Genomic DNA, 15,270 nt, shown 5'->3' with positions numbered 1-15,270 from the left:
TCCCCCCGCATGCTAGAGGGCTGAGGAAGTCAGAAAGAACAGGTCAGAGTCTCCAGAACACACGAACGGCACCGACTGGGCACGGGTGCAAACCTTGGCTCCCTGCGCCCCACGTCTGTGCTCCTAACCCTGACACATGCAGCCTCTGAGAGGGCCAACACACAGCTGGTGGATCCCCTTGGTGGGAGCAATGACACAGGCACTGTGGGGTGACCGTCACACACCAGCCCCTTGCTGCCCAGTCCTCCGGGGTCAGGCCTCTCCTTTACCAAGAGGAGCTCACTGAATGGTGTGGGCGATGGTGTGAGGCTCTACACGACTGAATGTAAGATCTGGAATCTGGGAGATGAAGCCTTATTGAACTCCATCCCCACCTTGGGGACCCTGCCCACAGCAGCCGGCCTCAGGCCTTGTCCCATGCCAGGACTATCTTCCTTCCACCTTTCAGGCAGGTCACCTCGGGTTGTGCCATCAGTGTGGGCACCCCCTGTCACTCTCCACTCCCAGTACTGCTGTGTGGTTTTTCTAGGGACACCTACAGTCCGTGTCCCACAGTCCCCTCCTCACTTGTCTGTGGCCGGGCTGCTCCCTCGGGCAGGATCCAAGGAAGCCAGGTCGCCTGGGGCAGAGGTTGGGAGCCTGGGAGAAGAGCTGCCCAGTGGTGCCCAGGCACAGGAAGCAGAGAGGAAGGGAGGGACTGTGGGAGCAATGAAGGGGTGCGTCTCCAGGGTCCCCGCCCTGGGCCAGGTTGACTGTTAGGGTGCGGCTGGAAATGTCACGGCTGCACCTGACTCTGACCTTGTGTCTTAACCCTTAGAGAGCCCTGCGGTGCGCTGAAAGCTGACTCCTGCAGGCCGGCTGGGGTAGAAGATGGCGTGGGGGCAAAAATCCAGTAAGCTGCTAGCTTCTGCAAATCCCCCCGGAGTGTGCAGGGTGGCCAATGCCAGAAGAAGGGTCCCTGTTCGTGATCACAAACACACCTGAGATGTTACCCCGGCATCTACCCACACACCCACCCAGCTCCAGCCTCCTCCTCGCCCATCCCACTACCCTGCCCCAGACAGACCCTGCATACACCTGACCAGTTAGCAATGCCAAAAGGTGTCACCCAGGACAGCAGTAAAGATCAGGGTTGCCAAGCCTCCCAACTCGGTGGGCTCCGAGGCACCTACAAAGCGGGAAGCGTAAAGGTCATCTAACAGCCGGGTGGAGGGTCTGGGGTCTGGGCCCACCCTCCCAAGGGCGGCCAGAGGCCAAGACGGAGATTCGGCTCCCTTAAGGGGCCTGGCCTTGCCGCCGCCACTCGCAGGCTTGATTGGCGGCCGCGCGGGGGGCGGGACTCGGTTGCCGTGGAGCGGCGCGGGTCGGGGGCTGCGGCGGCTGCGCAGAGGAGCGAGGTGCTTGCTGGGTCGGGGCTGCGCGGCGGCGGCGCCGGGGGCTTCGGGAAGGAAGGCCGAGCGGGTCCGCCATTGCCGCCGCGCCGAGCAGGGGGTCTCCGCGGGCCGCCGGCGCCATGGGCCAGTGCGGCATCACCTCGTCCAAGACCGTGCTGGTCTTCCTCAACCTCATCTTCTGGGTGAGCCGAGGGGCCGAGCGGGCCCCGTGACGAGGGGAGCGGGGTGGTGGTGGTGGACGGGGTCCCTCCCGGGTCCGGACTGTGGGGTGCGGGGTCGTGGGGTGGAGCGTTCGGACAGGAGGAGCCCCCGCGCGCCCGGTGGGCCCGGCGACTCGCACCTGGGGACGGCCGTGCGGGACGGGCCGGCCCCGTCGTGGGGTGCGCTCCGGCCGCCCGGGGTGGGCATGGTGGGGGGACCCGCGGCCCGGGTGTGTGGCCTTGGGACCGCGTGCGAGTGGACGGGCCGTCAGTGGGGCCAGGGGGCTGAGGGGGCAGCTGGGAGCTTCCCGATAATCCCTCGGCCGGGAAGGCCGCTCTGGGTGCGTGGGGTGTGTGTGGGGGGGTGTTTGTGTGTGTGTGGGTGTTTATATGTGTGTGTGGCATGTATATGTAGTGGGGTGGGGTGTGGGGGGGTGTATGGGGGTGTGTGTGCATGTATATGTAGGGTGAGTGTGGGGGTGTGTGTTGTAGGGGTGTGTACGTGAGATGTGTGTGTGTTTGTTTTGGTCCTGGGGAGCCAGTCAGGGGGCAGCCTGAGGTCATGCACTTTGGTTTCCCTGAGATTCTGGGGCGGCCGAAAGCGCACAGGTGACTCGTGGACCTGGCCGGGGAGGGGGGATCGGAGCCTTTCTCTCTCTCTCTCTCTCTCTCTCTCTCTCTCTCTCTCTCTCTCCTCCCTCCCCCTGGGACTTGGTACTACCCGCCCGCTCCCCAGATCACACCTTTCCAAGCCTTACTGACGTTGTCTGCCTTAGAAGCAAAAGTTAAAAGGACAGTTTGAGCAGCGCGCTGGGGCTGGGGTTCTGCCCTCTTGTGCCCCGTGTGGGTTGCACTTGGAGTCCTGTGTGGTTGCAGTGCCCCGCCGGCCTCACAGTGCGCCATTTCTGGGCAGTGCCCCTCGGCCGGCAGCACCCCTCCGCCCCAGGACTGGAACACACCCTTTACTCATAGCCCCGCAAGGGGCCCTGCCTAGAGTTCTCCCTTAGCTGCCTGCCTAGAGTGTACTTTCTGGCCAGTTTGGGGAGTGGGGGGCTTGCTTCCATCTATTCCAGTTAGGCCAGTGTTGCTCCTACGTTTTAATTTTACATCCCTTTTGAAACAGAAAAAGATAGGCTGGGATTCCCCCCCAGATGTTAGCTTTGGACAGTCTCATGTGATCTTGTAGGTTTAGCTGTTTTGGCTGTTCTTTTCTTTCTTTCCTTTTTTTCTTTTAGATTTACTTATTTATTAGAAGAGTGGAATTAGAAAAGGGAGAACTTTTATTTTTAAGATGTATTTATTTCTGTTGGAAAGTCAGATTTATAGAGAAAAGGAGAGACAGAGAGGAAGATCTTCTGTCTAATGATTCACTCCCCAAGTGACCGCAATGGCCGGAGTTGAACTGATCTGAAGCCAGGAGCCAGGAACTCTTCCAGTTCTTCCACACGGGTGCAGGATCCCAAGGCTTTGGGCCGTCCTCGACTGCTTTCCCAGGCCACAAGCAGGGAGCTGGATGGGAAGTGGGGCTGCCAGGACATGAACCAGCACTCATATAGGATCCTGGCTCATGCAAGGGAATGACTTTAGCCACTAGGCCACTATGTTGGGTCCAGGGAAGAGCTTCTATCTGTTGGGTCACTCCTCAGATGGCCACGGTAGCCAAGGCTGAGGCAGAGGAAAGTCAGACGATGGAACTTGGTTGGGGTCTCCCATATAAATTGACAGGGGCCTAGAGCATTTGGGCCATCTTCTGCTGCTCTCCCAGGCGCATTAACAGGGGGCTGGCTGGGAAGTGAAACAGCAGTGCTGTGCTGGGATGCTGGTGTCCCAGGCAGTGGCTTTACCTGGCCGGTCTCTGATTTTAAAGAGGATAGTAGGTGAGTTCCAGGCTGTTCAGACTCAGGGGCTGAAATTGTTGTTTATGTAACAAAATATTGGAAGTACCGGAACCATTTTCTTACACTTTTATTCACTCTAAGGTATCAGGCAGTTCCTGGGTCTTTGGGACCTGTGTAAGTGTGTGTACCGTTATTACTCACTGCGCTGTTGAGTTTAACAAAGGCTGCTGCCAAGACTCGAGCCTGCGCTGGTCAGTGTAAATATGCCTTATCTGAGTTAGTGGGGCGGTAAAACTGACCTGGGATAAGGAAGTTAAACTGACATGAAGGGAAACTGTGGCCTAGTGTAATGTAACTGGTGAGTATAAAACTTCTTAAAAAAAATTATTTATTATTGGAAAGTCAGATTTACAGACACAAGGAGAGATGGAAAGATCTTCCATCTTCTGGCTTACTCCCCAAGTGGCCACAATGGCCAGAGCTGAGCCTGTCCGAAACCTAGAGTCAGGAGCCTCTTCCAGGTCTCCTACGTGGGTGCAGGGTCCCAAGGCTTTGGGTCGTCCTTTACTGCTTTCTCAGGCCACAAGCAGGGAGCTGGATGGGAAGTGGAGCTGCCGGGATAGGAACTGGTGCTCATATGTGATCCTGGCACGTGCAAGCAAGGACTTACTAGCAACTAGGCCAGTACACCAGGCCCGTGCTTGGGGTTTAACACTTGGGCCAGAACTCGCCCCTTAGGGTTACCTGGTGCTCCTGACACATTGTTAGTTTAGGGGTCTGATGAAGGGGGTGGTCCTGACTGACCCTTCAGTGCTCCCTGCATGTCAGGCTGAGGTAGGAAGCATTTTCCACGGAGTGTTCTCACAGCAGCCCTGCCTTGTACAGGGGAGGGCGGTAGCCAGGGTCAGCTGGGTTGAAGCTGCATTCAGACCAAAGAAGGAACTTGGTAGGCCAAGTCAAAAACTGCCGGGGCTGCTTGGCATAGCGGATGAAGACATAGAGGCATAGTGCCTGCAACACTGACATGTCATGATGCTGGTTCAAGCCCCAGCTACCCCACTTCCCATCTAGCTGTCTAATAGCCTGAGAGAAGTAGCAGAAGATGGTGCGAGTGCTTGGGCCTGCGTCATGCCGTGGGAGACCTGGATGAGGCTCCTGACTCCTGGCTTCGGTATCTGGGGAGCACACCAGGGGATTAAAGATCTCTCTGTGTCTCTCCTACTCTCTCTCTAAAGTAAATACATTTTAAAAATAATAATAAAGCAGATGATTTAGAAAACTGTGCCAACATTTAAACTACACTTTAAATTGTTTAAGAAAAGGAAGTGTTGGGTCTGGCCTGGTGGCTAAATCCTCTCACTTGCTGGGAATCCCATATGAGCGCTGGTTCATGTCCTGGCTGCTCCACTTCCCATCCAGCTCCCTGCCTGCGGCCTGGGAAGGCAGTGGAGGACAGCCCAAAGCTTTGGGATCCTGCACCCCTTGGGATACCTGGAAGAAGCTCCTGGCTTTGGATTGGCTCAGCTCTGGCCGTTGCGGCTGCCTGGAGAGTGAATTAGCGGATGGAAGATCTTTCTCTCTGGAAATCTGCCTTTCCAATAAAAAGAAAGAAAAAGTTAAAGGAAGTCTTAGGACAGGTGCTTGGCCCGGTGGTTAAGTCACAGATGAAGTTGCCCTTGTCCCATGTCCGTGTGCCTGAATCCCAGCCCTGCTCCCTGCTCACCCACACCGCGGGAGGCAGCAGGGGAAGGCTCACCCACCCGCGAACGCCCGGATGGAGCTGCTGGCTGAGGCCACTGCAGGCCAGCAGGTAAAGGAGATAAACCAGATGAGGAAGTACCAGAAAGACTAGCAGGTTCTTCCTGGGGAATGTACTGCATTCCTCAGCGAGTGTCTTCTCCCCCAGCGGTCCCTCCTGTCTCCCCAGTGAGTGGAAGGGTAAGCCTTCTGCCAGAGCAGGTGGGGTTCCTCTGTGAGCCCTTGGGTAGCTCCAGTGGCTGGGAGCAGGTCTGTGCCACCAGCTCGCCCCTGGCGCCGGTGATGGCTGATTGTGGGTGCCCATTAGCACTCCAGAAAGCACAGCTGCTTCCAGCTTTCTGTGCCTGCCCCGTGAGCCGGAGTGTGCACTCCACATGAGCTCACGGCACAGGGCTTGGTGAGGATTGCTGTAGACAGCCTCAGACCTCACAGTGTGAGGGCGTTACGTGGGAAGGCCAGATAACTGCGCCTAAGATGCCGAAGGTTACATAATGGAAGTGGAGACTTGCTTACCTAGTTTCAGAAGGTTAGGACCTGGGATTGGATGAGAACTTGGGGCAGGGGAAGCAGGTGCTGCTTCGGATCCGTTTCTGTGTGGTGGTGTGGCTGTAAGCCCGAGTGTGTTAGTGCTGGGCCCATGGGGGGCGGTCGCACACCCCCAGGGCCAGTACCTCTGCGATGGCGATTAGGAGTCCATTTGGAAGGCTATATAGTAACAAGTACTCATTAGCTGATCTGTAAATTACACCAACCTCCAATACCACTCAGGATTCTGGATTTTGTGCATTTTATCTGACCCAGGAGGACTCATCTAAAACTAGTTGAAATCAATAAGACATTGTTAGATTCGCCACTTGCCTAAGTGTTAGATTCGCCGACCACCAGGGAATTAATAACTCAGCTGAATATATGAAAAGAATTTAGGTGGCCTTTATTTCAGGGAGCCACGGTCACGGGCTTCCCTTCCCCGTGCAGCAGAAAGGACACACAGGAAGGAGGGGTCTGCAGAGGAAGAAGAGCGTGGAAGAGACGGGGAAGGGGCTTTTTAAACTCTCCTCGACACGGAAGCCGAGTGGGGGGAGGGCGCGGGTCGCCTCAGCCCTTATTGGGTATGGGGGGGATATGGGTCTGTGCCCCTCATTGGTGCAACGGTGGTCTCACTGCCTGAGGGGCCCACCAGAATTCTGCCATCTGTTCAAGGTTTGGTTGGAGGCAAACTCCAACCTTCTCCGGCCACTATGGTAGCCATCAGATATGAGCTTTTATTTTGGCAAGTTAGTTGAATAATTAGTGCAGTTCCATGGTAAACAGATTAGCTATTCTATTGGTACCCCACTGGAAGAGCCAGTTGGCTCCAATTTGTTCTGCTCATTTGTGTGTTTCCTAGGCGGTGCCCGGGACAGCTGTGCCCATGCCTGTAGGATTCTCAGTCTCACACTGTGTGGTTAGGCTGTTCTCATCTCTTAGGAGTTTGGGGAAGGGGGTTGATGGCAGCACTGAAACACCTATAGAGAGGGACTGCGGCCACCCTCCGACCGCCTCGCCTAAGGTGTGTGGGGGTGCAGCACGTTCAGTGCTCATCCGCTTGCTCTTCACCCCATACTCAGATGCACCAGCACCTGCTCCACCCCAAAGCAGTGCGGCTCCAGCTTCCCCTGCGTGTGTGCAGTGTTGACCTGGAAAAGCTTGTACACGGTGAAGATCTGTTCCTACAAAACTTACTTTCTGGTGGAGTAAGGTCAGACTGTTAAAATTAATCATGAAAACACCGGAGAGCTAAAACGCAGGCTGCAGGGCCCGAGCGTGGGGGCTGCTTTGGGCTGGCACAGGTTCCTCTGAGGAGGGAGCAGGTGTGTGATGTGCCAGATCAGGACTGGGGGCAGGGAGCCCGATGGCGTCACCAGCGGGAGGGCCATACCTTAACACCTGGGAGGGAGGAAGCATTTCCGGTGTGTTCCAGCACATTCTGCACTTCTGAGTTGGTAACATGATCCTTTTAGCCGGAACCTTCCCCTGACATCCTGGATGCCGTTTCTCTGCCTCTCTCCAGTTCGGAGTGACAGCTCTGACAAAAGTCTCAGTGGGACACACCTTTGGCTAACAGCTCTGTTTTCTCAGCTCTTCTTCCCCTCTAGAAGAAAAGCCGGCTGTGCTGGGGGGCCGATCATGGGTCACGTTAGCAAATGTCTTTCCGAAGCGGTCCTTGCAGTTGACTGTCCCGTCTCAGCCTGTTGTTAGTCATCTGTCCCCTGACTGGCCTGAGTCATGCAGCACTGGGAGTCGGCGGGCAAGCCCTCTTTGGTGGCAGCTAAGGAGCAGGTTGAAATGAATATGCTCTGAAGTATTTCCCCAAGTCTTCCTGCACTTGGGGAAGGTTGGTCTTTGTGCACACAGTGTTTCCCATATTTGTTCTCGTGCCACGCAAGCGTGCGCTCAGACACACTGCTCAGGGTACTTGGTTGTTTGTCCTTCACCTGTTTCTGAAATACAAGGGGCAAACGGCAGAGTCCCCCCACCCCACCCCCACCCCCTCCCCGTCCCCCAGCGAGAGGGGCGGGCCGACTCCCCTGGATCGACTTTCTCAGGGGGCTCCCCACCCCCGAGTGCCCTCAGGTCTGCCTTTCCAGCTAGTTGTTCCAACTCCTCCTCTTCACCCTCACTGCTTCCACTAAGGAAATGCCTAACCCATCCCAGAGTGTCCTGCTGTGGAGCCAAAGCACCTCACAGAGGGCAGGGTGGGCACAGGGGTCTCAAGACCGTGCTTGTTCAAGGGCTGGGTGCCTGCGGTCTGGAATAGCTGCCCCAGTGAGCTGGCTGTGGCAGTTGCTTCATCTCCACTTTTACTACCTCTTGAAGTTTGCGTCTTTTGTCTGGTAGGTGTAGATTGGATGAAATAGGGAGACTTTTTAAGCTACACGACCAATGGTTATAAAAAGGTAAAAACAGGACCATGCAAGTAGGGCTGAATGGGAGGGTGTGATCGCAAATAGCACTAGATGTTTCAGACTAATTTTATTTTTTATTTTATTTTTTAAGATTTGTTTTATTTTTATTGCAAAGTCAGATATACAGAGAGGAAAGGAGACCGAGAGGAAGATCTTCCATCCTATGATTCACTCCCCAAGTAACTACAACAGGCAGAACTGCGCCGATCTGAAGCCAGGAGCCAGGAACCTCCTGCAGGTCTCCCAGGCGGGTGCAGAGTCTCAAGGCTTTGGGCCGTTCTTGACTGCTCTCCCAGGCCACAAGCCGGGAGCTGGGTGAGAAGTGGAGCTGCCGGGATTAGAACCGGCAAATTCGTTTTTCATACCCACTCAGGAGTGGAAACCAGTCACATGTAATTGAGTGTGACACTCAGCGGTGGCAAACCTGTTGAGTGTCGTTCTCCATAGCAGCAAAGAGAATGGGCTGTGGTGAGACTGTCGCTGCCTTTAGCAGTCACAAGCTATCATGCTGAGGGATCAGAGCCTCTCCAAAGGTTACATATCGTGTGATTCCAAATGGGGCAGCAGCCATGCTGGCCTAGGCCAAAGACAGGAGCCCAAAACGTATTCTGCTTTCCCACGGGGATGGCAAGGCCTCTGGCACCCGAGCTGTCTGCCGCTTCCTCACAGGAACAGTTAGCTGGAAGCTGCAGTTAGCAGCCCAGACAGGAAATGCAGCCAGGCACCCCAGTCTGGGATGGGAGTATCTAAAGTGACAATTTAACCTCTGCACCAGATGCCTGTGCCTGTAATTATTTTTTAATTAATTACTTTCGTTTTATTTATAAGAAGGTGAGAGAGGGCCCGGCACAGTGGCCTAGCAGCTAAAGTCTTCACCTTGAATGTCAGGATCCCATATGGGCGCCGGTTCTAATCCCAGCAGCCCCACTTCCCATCCAGCTCCCTGCTTGTGGCCTGGGAAGGCAGTCAAGAATGGCCCAAGGCCTTGGGACCCTGCACCTGTGTGGGACACCTGGAGAAGGTTCCTGGCTCCTGCCTCGAATCAGCACAGCACCAGCCATTGCAGTCACTTGGGGAGTGAATCATCGGAAGGAAGATCTTCTTCTCTGACTCTTTTCCTCTCTGTATATCTGACTTTGCAGTAAAAATAAAATAAATCTTAAAAAAAAGAGGGTGAAAGAATCTCTTTGTGTGCTGTTTCATCACCACGTGCTGCAGAGCCAGAGCTGGACCCGCCAAAGCCAGGAGCCCCTTCCTTCTCCCCCTCGGGCCGAGGGACCTTGGTTTGGTTTTCGGATGTCCTGTGTTTGTGTGTGTATTGTTGCCACCATACCACAAACAAGGTTAAATTATACTTTCCCAAGATGCCTCAGGACCAGAATGCAAGCTCACCTGGAGGCTAGGGCTGTTTCTCGTCTTTGTCGCCTCTTCAGCGCCTCTACCATTTCGGTGCAGTGTTTGATGAACATAGCTTCTGCACAAATCTTGGTTTCCTTCTGATTCCTGCTCTTGCCAGTAAGTGTCCACTGTTGGAGTTAGTGAGAAAGCAGGGATGTTGAGGATGACGTATTACTGCATCCCAGGACACTCTTCCTTATTCCCCTGAAGCCCCTCCAAGCCCGAGGCCCCGTCTGTCCATTGCATACGTTTGAATACAGCTTGGCTTTATTATTGAACCAATTTGTCAGATAGAAAGTGCCGTCACTTTAATAGCTCAAAAAATTCTTGGGAGCAGCTTGATTTTCTGATGAAAGGATTTGAGGATGGTGGAGAAGTCCTTTTTAAGATTTATTATTATTTATTGGAAAATCAGATATACAGAAAAGAGGAAAGAGAGAGAGAGGAAGATCTTTTGTCCATTGATTCACTCCCCAAGTGACCGCAACGGCTGGTGCTGTGCCGATCCGAAGCCAGGAGCCAGGAGCTGTTTCTGCATATCCCATGCAGGTGCAGGGTCCCAAGGCTTTGGGCCATCCTTCATTGCTTTCCCAGGCTACAAGGAGCTGGATGGGAAGTGGAGCAGCTGGGGCACGAACCAGCACGTATATGGAATCCCTGCGCATGCCAAGTGAGGACTTTAGCTGCTGGGCTACAAGGCCTGGTTCTGGAGTGATCTTTCTTAAGGAGAGCAAATGAAGCCACAGGAAGCACTGGGCTTGGGAAAAGAGTAACTTTCTGTAGCAGGAGCTGTTGCATCAGTGTCAGGCAGTTGATGTGATCGGAGGATCCTGGAGATTGGAGAGCAGTGATAAACAGAAGAGGGTGTTAAGTCACTGGTAATGGCCAGGGGCTGTGTCGGGGGGGGGGGGAGCGCTCAGAAAAGTGCTGGAATTAGCAGGGATTCCTCAGAAGTGAGGCAGCCCCTGATGTGACTGGGCAGGCATTTCTGAGGCAGACAGTCTGTAAGGTGAATTCCTGTGGATTAGTTTCACTTCTCTGCCTTGACAAAGTCTGGGGTACAGAGCAGTTTCTGCCCTGTCTTTTGGCTCCCTTTTTCTTTCTTTCTTGCAACAGCTGCTGCTTTCCCAGCTGATCCTGAGATGGCAGGCCCTGTGGTTAGTGGGCTGAAGTCCACATTGTCCCGCCTTACCCTTCCATCCCTGCCAGCACTGGATGGGAATCGGGCTGTGGGCAGCATATCCTTGCCAGGAGGTTGCTGCCCTTTGCCACACCTTTCCCCAGGCGTCCTGGGAGTGCCCCCCCCCCTTACCTCTGAGCAACAAGCTATTGTACCTGAACTTGTCACATGCTTGTGTTTCTTGCATGTTTATTTTTAAAGATTTGTTGATTTGGAAGGCAGAGTTAAAGAGAAAGAGGCCTTCTGTCTGCTGGGTCCCTCCCCAAATGGCTGCCACGGCCAGGCCGGGGCCAGACTAAAGCCGGGAGGAGCCCAAGCACACGGGCAGTTTTCCTGGGCCTTGCTAGGCACAATAGCAGGACGCCGGATCGGAAATGGGACAGCCAGGACTCAAATCTGCTCTTCACGGTGGAGGTGCCTGGTCGCAGGCAGTGGCTTAATACGCTATGCAAAGCTGCCAGCCCCAATCTGCTGTTCTTTATACTACCCCATTCCGATGGCAGATCTCGTAGGTCTCAGTTTTTGAACTAAGACTGAGCTTTTTTACTTTGGCATTTGTGTATAAAGTAGGGGACACGTAGGAGGAAAGCAGCATCGGGACTCACAGCCGCTCAGAATTCCATGACGAGACGCCTTTAGTGTTTAGAGGAACAGCTTGATGTCATGAAGGGCCCTGCCTGAGCAATTTTAGTTCTTTGTGGCTTAACTTAGAACACAGGCTTATTAAAAAGAGGAAGAAGGCTTTAGAACATTCTTTGTGTAGTTTCAGACCTCAACCTTTCACTTCTTTGTACAAAGGACGACTATTTTTAGTGCGCTGTGCTGGCACCAGTCCTCCTCCTCAGGGGGCAGTCTCGGAGCGGTACGGGGCAGCTCAGCTGCTTCCGTGCTGGGCAGTTCTGCTCCTTCTGTCGCCCCCCGCTTCCCCGCACACCCGTCCTGTGTAGCTGCTGTAGTAAACCTCCATCCCCTCGTGGTCCTTCCACAGCAGGGCTTAACCTGGCTGTTCTAATAGCCCGGCTGTCCGCTTTAGACTGCAAGATCTCTCCGCACACCAGCTGGGAATCTGTAGGACATAGTGACCCTAGAAGGTGAGCACTGGATTACAGTTGATTGGCTAATATTTGCATGAGAACAACCTAATGGCTACCTTTTATATACCTGATTGGATATCATTTGTATGAGAACAGTTGAATGGACAGTATTTTGATGAGAACACGTGGTGGAATATACAAGACAAAAGGAGTTCCAAACAAAAGCATGGAAACTGTTACTGGGTTTTGTTGATGAGCTCAATACTTCCTCCCTTATCCCATATGACCTTCAGTGTATAAAGTCTGATGCCACTAATAAACTTTGGCTTTGACCATCAGTCAGGGTCCACGTTATAATCGGCTCCGTGCACCAAGTCCATAGCTGTGGGACAGTGACAGGAATCCACCACCCCTCAGTCATCACCCAGGCTCTCCTCTGTTCCTTGTGCTTTGGTGGGTTCTTTTTTTTTTTTTTTTAAGATGTATTTATTTATTGAAAAGGCAGATTTATAGAGAAGGAGAGACAAAAAGATCTTCTGTTTGCTGGTTCACTCCCCAAGTGGCTGCAATGGCTAGAACTGAACTGATCCAAAGCCAGGAGCCTCTTCTAGGTCTCTCACATGGGTGCAGGGTCCCAAGGCTTTGGGTCATCCTCAACTGCTTTCCCAGGCCACAGGCAGGGAGCTGGATGGGATACAAACTGGTGCCATTTGGGATCCAGTGCATGCAGGGTGAGTCATTGCATCAGGCCCAGGTGTGTTCTTCATTCTGATTGCCAGATGTGGTTAAAGGAGTTGCTGCTTGCTCTTGGTCGGTGTTCAGCTGGTAGGGCACCTGTCATGGTGCCATTTTATACATTGCTTTGCAACTTTAGATAGAAACATTATATAGGGTTAGGAAAAGAACGAAGTTTGAAGTTGGGTTCAGTTAAGGAACCACAGCTTCTGTTTGCCCATAGTTTGATTTTATGTGACTTCCCGTCAGTCAGCCATCCGTGCAGGTTCTGCTCCAGTGTGTGCAGCTGTTACGGGGCTGCCCCTGCGTGCTGGCAGAGGAGCGCCCTGCTGCGTTCTCCGCTCCCCCACATGAGTTGGGACTGCCAGGTTCACAGCCTGGGCTAAGCAGCTGCTCTCAGTTGGACAAAAAAACAGCTTCATGGCACCTGCCCCGATGCAGGTCTGCAGTCTGGTTGCACCTGCCATGGCTGGGTCTTCTGCCTGTGTGCAGTCTCTGGGCAGCGAGTGGTAGCCCGTTCCCAAGTAGCCCTGAGCGTCAGGCTCCTCACAGCCTCTGTAATAGCTCAGCCACCAGCAGTTCCTTATCACCATGTGCTTGGGAACTCGTTGCCGAGTCCACACACCCTCCAGTTCTTCTTTTCATTGAAATCTGCCTTGCCTAAAGCATCTTCACCAGAGGTTTTAATTCAGGCCCATTGAGGAGAGCCTGAGACCCAGGTGACCAGGGAAGACAGCCCGACCTGTGGGAGCAGTTCACACCAGGGCTTCTTTTCTTCTTTTTAGTTGGAATGGCAGATTTACAGAGACAAGGAGAGATAGTCTTCCATTATTGGTTCATTTCCTGAATGGCCACAATGGGCAGAGTTGGGCAGGTCTAAAACAGGTGCCAGGAGCTTCTTCTGGGTCTCCGTATGGGCACAGGGGCCCAAGGACTTGGTCCACCCTCTGCTGCTTTCTCAGGCCATAAACTGGGAGCTGGATCGGAAATGGAACAGTCAGAATACGAACCAGCTGGCATCACAGGCTGGAGTATTAGCTTGCTCTGCCATCTCGCCAGCTCCAAGGGTTTGTTATAGTTTAGCTCAAGGACCGACACCACTTAAGCACAATGTGTGTTTTTTAGTGAGTGCATGGCATACACATGTGGTCAGGGAAAAGTAAGACATAGTACCCAGTACTGGGTAGTTCAGGCTCTTGTGTCATGAACACACTCCATAGCACTTATGGTTATAGGGGACAGCATAGGAGGCCACTTCAGGAAGCTCATGGAAAACAGTGAAAACGTAAGCTCAGTTAGCCAACAGTTGTGGCCCGGCGACCCCAGCATCCTATGGTAGAGCACCGTTTTGACTGCCGGCTGCTTCACTTTGCATCCATCTTTGCTAATGAGCTGGGACAGAGTGGACGGAGGCTCAGGTCCTCAGGCTCCCAGCATTTGTAGCTGTGCCTTCAGCATGCCCCAGCCATTGCAGTCCTGGGTGGAAGATGAAGTGATCAGATCTGTCTTTCTCTAATCCCCTGCCCCGTCGCTCTGCCTGTGAACAAACATAAATAAAAACCTTACAAATTTTGTTGAAACTTCATGCGTAATTTTAAAAAGAAAACATTTATTTGAAAGGCACATTTTGGCCATTTTCCACTGCTTTCCCAGATCACCAGCAGGGAGCTGGATGGGAAGTGAAGCAGCCAGGACATGAATCAGTGCCCACTGAGATACCAATGTTACAGGAGGCAACTTTACACACTCTGCCACGATGCTTACCTCCATAGATTTTTCTTTAAAGATTTATTTATTTTTATTGAAAAGTGAGATATGCAGAGAGGAAGAGAGACAGAGAGGAAGAGCTTCCATCCACTGAATCACTCCCTTAAGCGGCTGTAATGGCTAGAGCTGCTCCGATCCGAAGCCAGGAGCCAGGAGCCGCTTCCAGGTCCCCCATGCGGGTGTAGGGTCCTAAGGCTTTGGGCCATCCTCGACTGCTTTCCCAGGCCACAAGCAGGAAACTAAATGGGAAGCGGGGACGAAGGGATTAGAACCAGCACCCATATGGAATGCTGGAACATTCAAGGCGAGGGCTTTGGTCGCTAGACTGCTGTGCTGCCTCCCCCCCATAGATTTTTAAATACTAGTTTTCCGTGATCCTTTTGAAGACCTAACCTGGATTAAATTGCTGTATCATGTTGGAACAGGGAACTAGAAAGCATAGACCCTGGAATGAAGAGAAAGGCGGACACAGTGAATAGGAATCTCGAGGAAAGGGATAAGGAGGTATTATCCATGAATTCTGGTGATAGCTGTTAGCTGCCGAGGGGGGCTGTGGGTCTGAAGGAATGGGGAGACACTGTTTGTGCCCTCTGAGTATTACAGCTGTGCTTACAGCCACTGCTGCTGGAGCTGTGCTTGGACCATGGGAGGTGACAAGGGCACCCGCTCTGACCTGGAAGGGCCCAGAATGTGTTCCTGTAGGGTGAGATAACATGTGAGCTGCATCGATGGGAGCAAGGGAGTTCCCAGGCTCTGCTTTGCAGAGATAGTGGCAGAGATGAAGAAGTGAGGCTGGGACCTGTGCTGTGGCACAGCAGGATAAGCGCTCCCATTCAGCTCACTGTTAATGCGTCTAGAACACGCCCAAGTCCTTGGGCTCCTATATTCCCACGGGACACTTGGAAGAAGGTCCTGACTTCAGGTTGGCTCAGCAGTAGCTTTGGGACCACTAGGTCTCTGTCTCTCTCTGTAGCTGTGCCTTTCAACTAAATAAAATAGTTTTTGTCTTGTTTTGTTTGTT

The 15,270-nt window shown here is 53.3% G+C and overlaps 1 protein-coding gene across 2 annotated transcripts in view; it reads left to right on the top strand.

Moving 5' to 3' along the window:
- The first annotated feature begins 1,409 nt into the window (after positions 1-1,409).
- Positions 1,410-15,270, top strand: part of TSPAN3 (tetraspanin 3) — a 28,362-nt gene continuing 14,501 nt past the window's right edge. Inside the window, exon 1 of one of the 2 annotated variants that reach the window (XM_040969160.1) lies at positions 1,410-1,576. In XM_040969160.1, the coding sequence (XP_040825094.1) occupies positions 1,514-1,576 (63 nt within the window). In that variant the 5' untranslated portion in view covers positions 1,410-1,513. The remainder of the gene's footprint in view (positions 1,577-15,270) is intronic. The other variant, XM_040969159.1, reaches the window with a different exon arrangement.

Source organism: Ochotona curzoniae, unplaced genomic scaffold (genome assembly GCF_017591425.1).
Source record: "Ochotona curzoniae isolate NIBS_2020 unplaced genomic scaffold, NIBS_Ocur_1.0 scaffold_4701, whole genome shotgun sequence".
Lineage (NCBI taxonomy): Eukaryota > Metazoa > Chordata > Mammalia > Lagomorpha > Ochotonidae > Ochotona > Ochotona curzoniae.
Note: the sequence above shows the minus strand (reverse complement) of the source record. Positions and strands in the feature narration are given on the sequence as shown.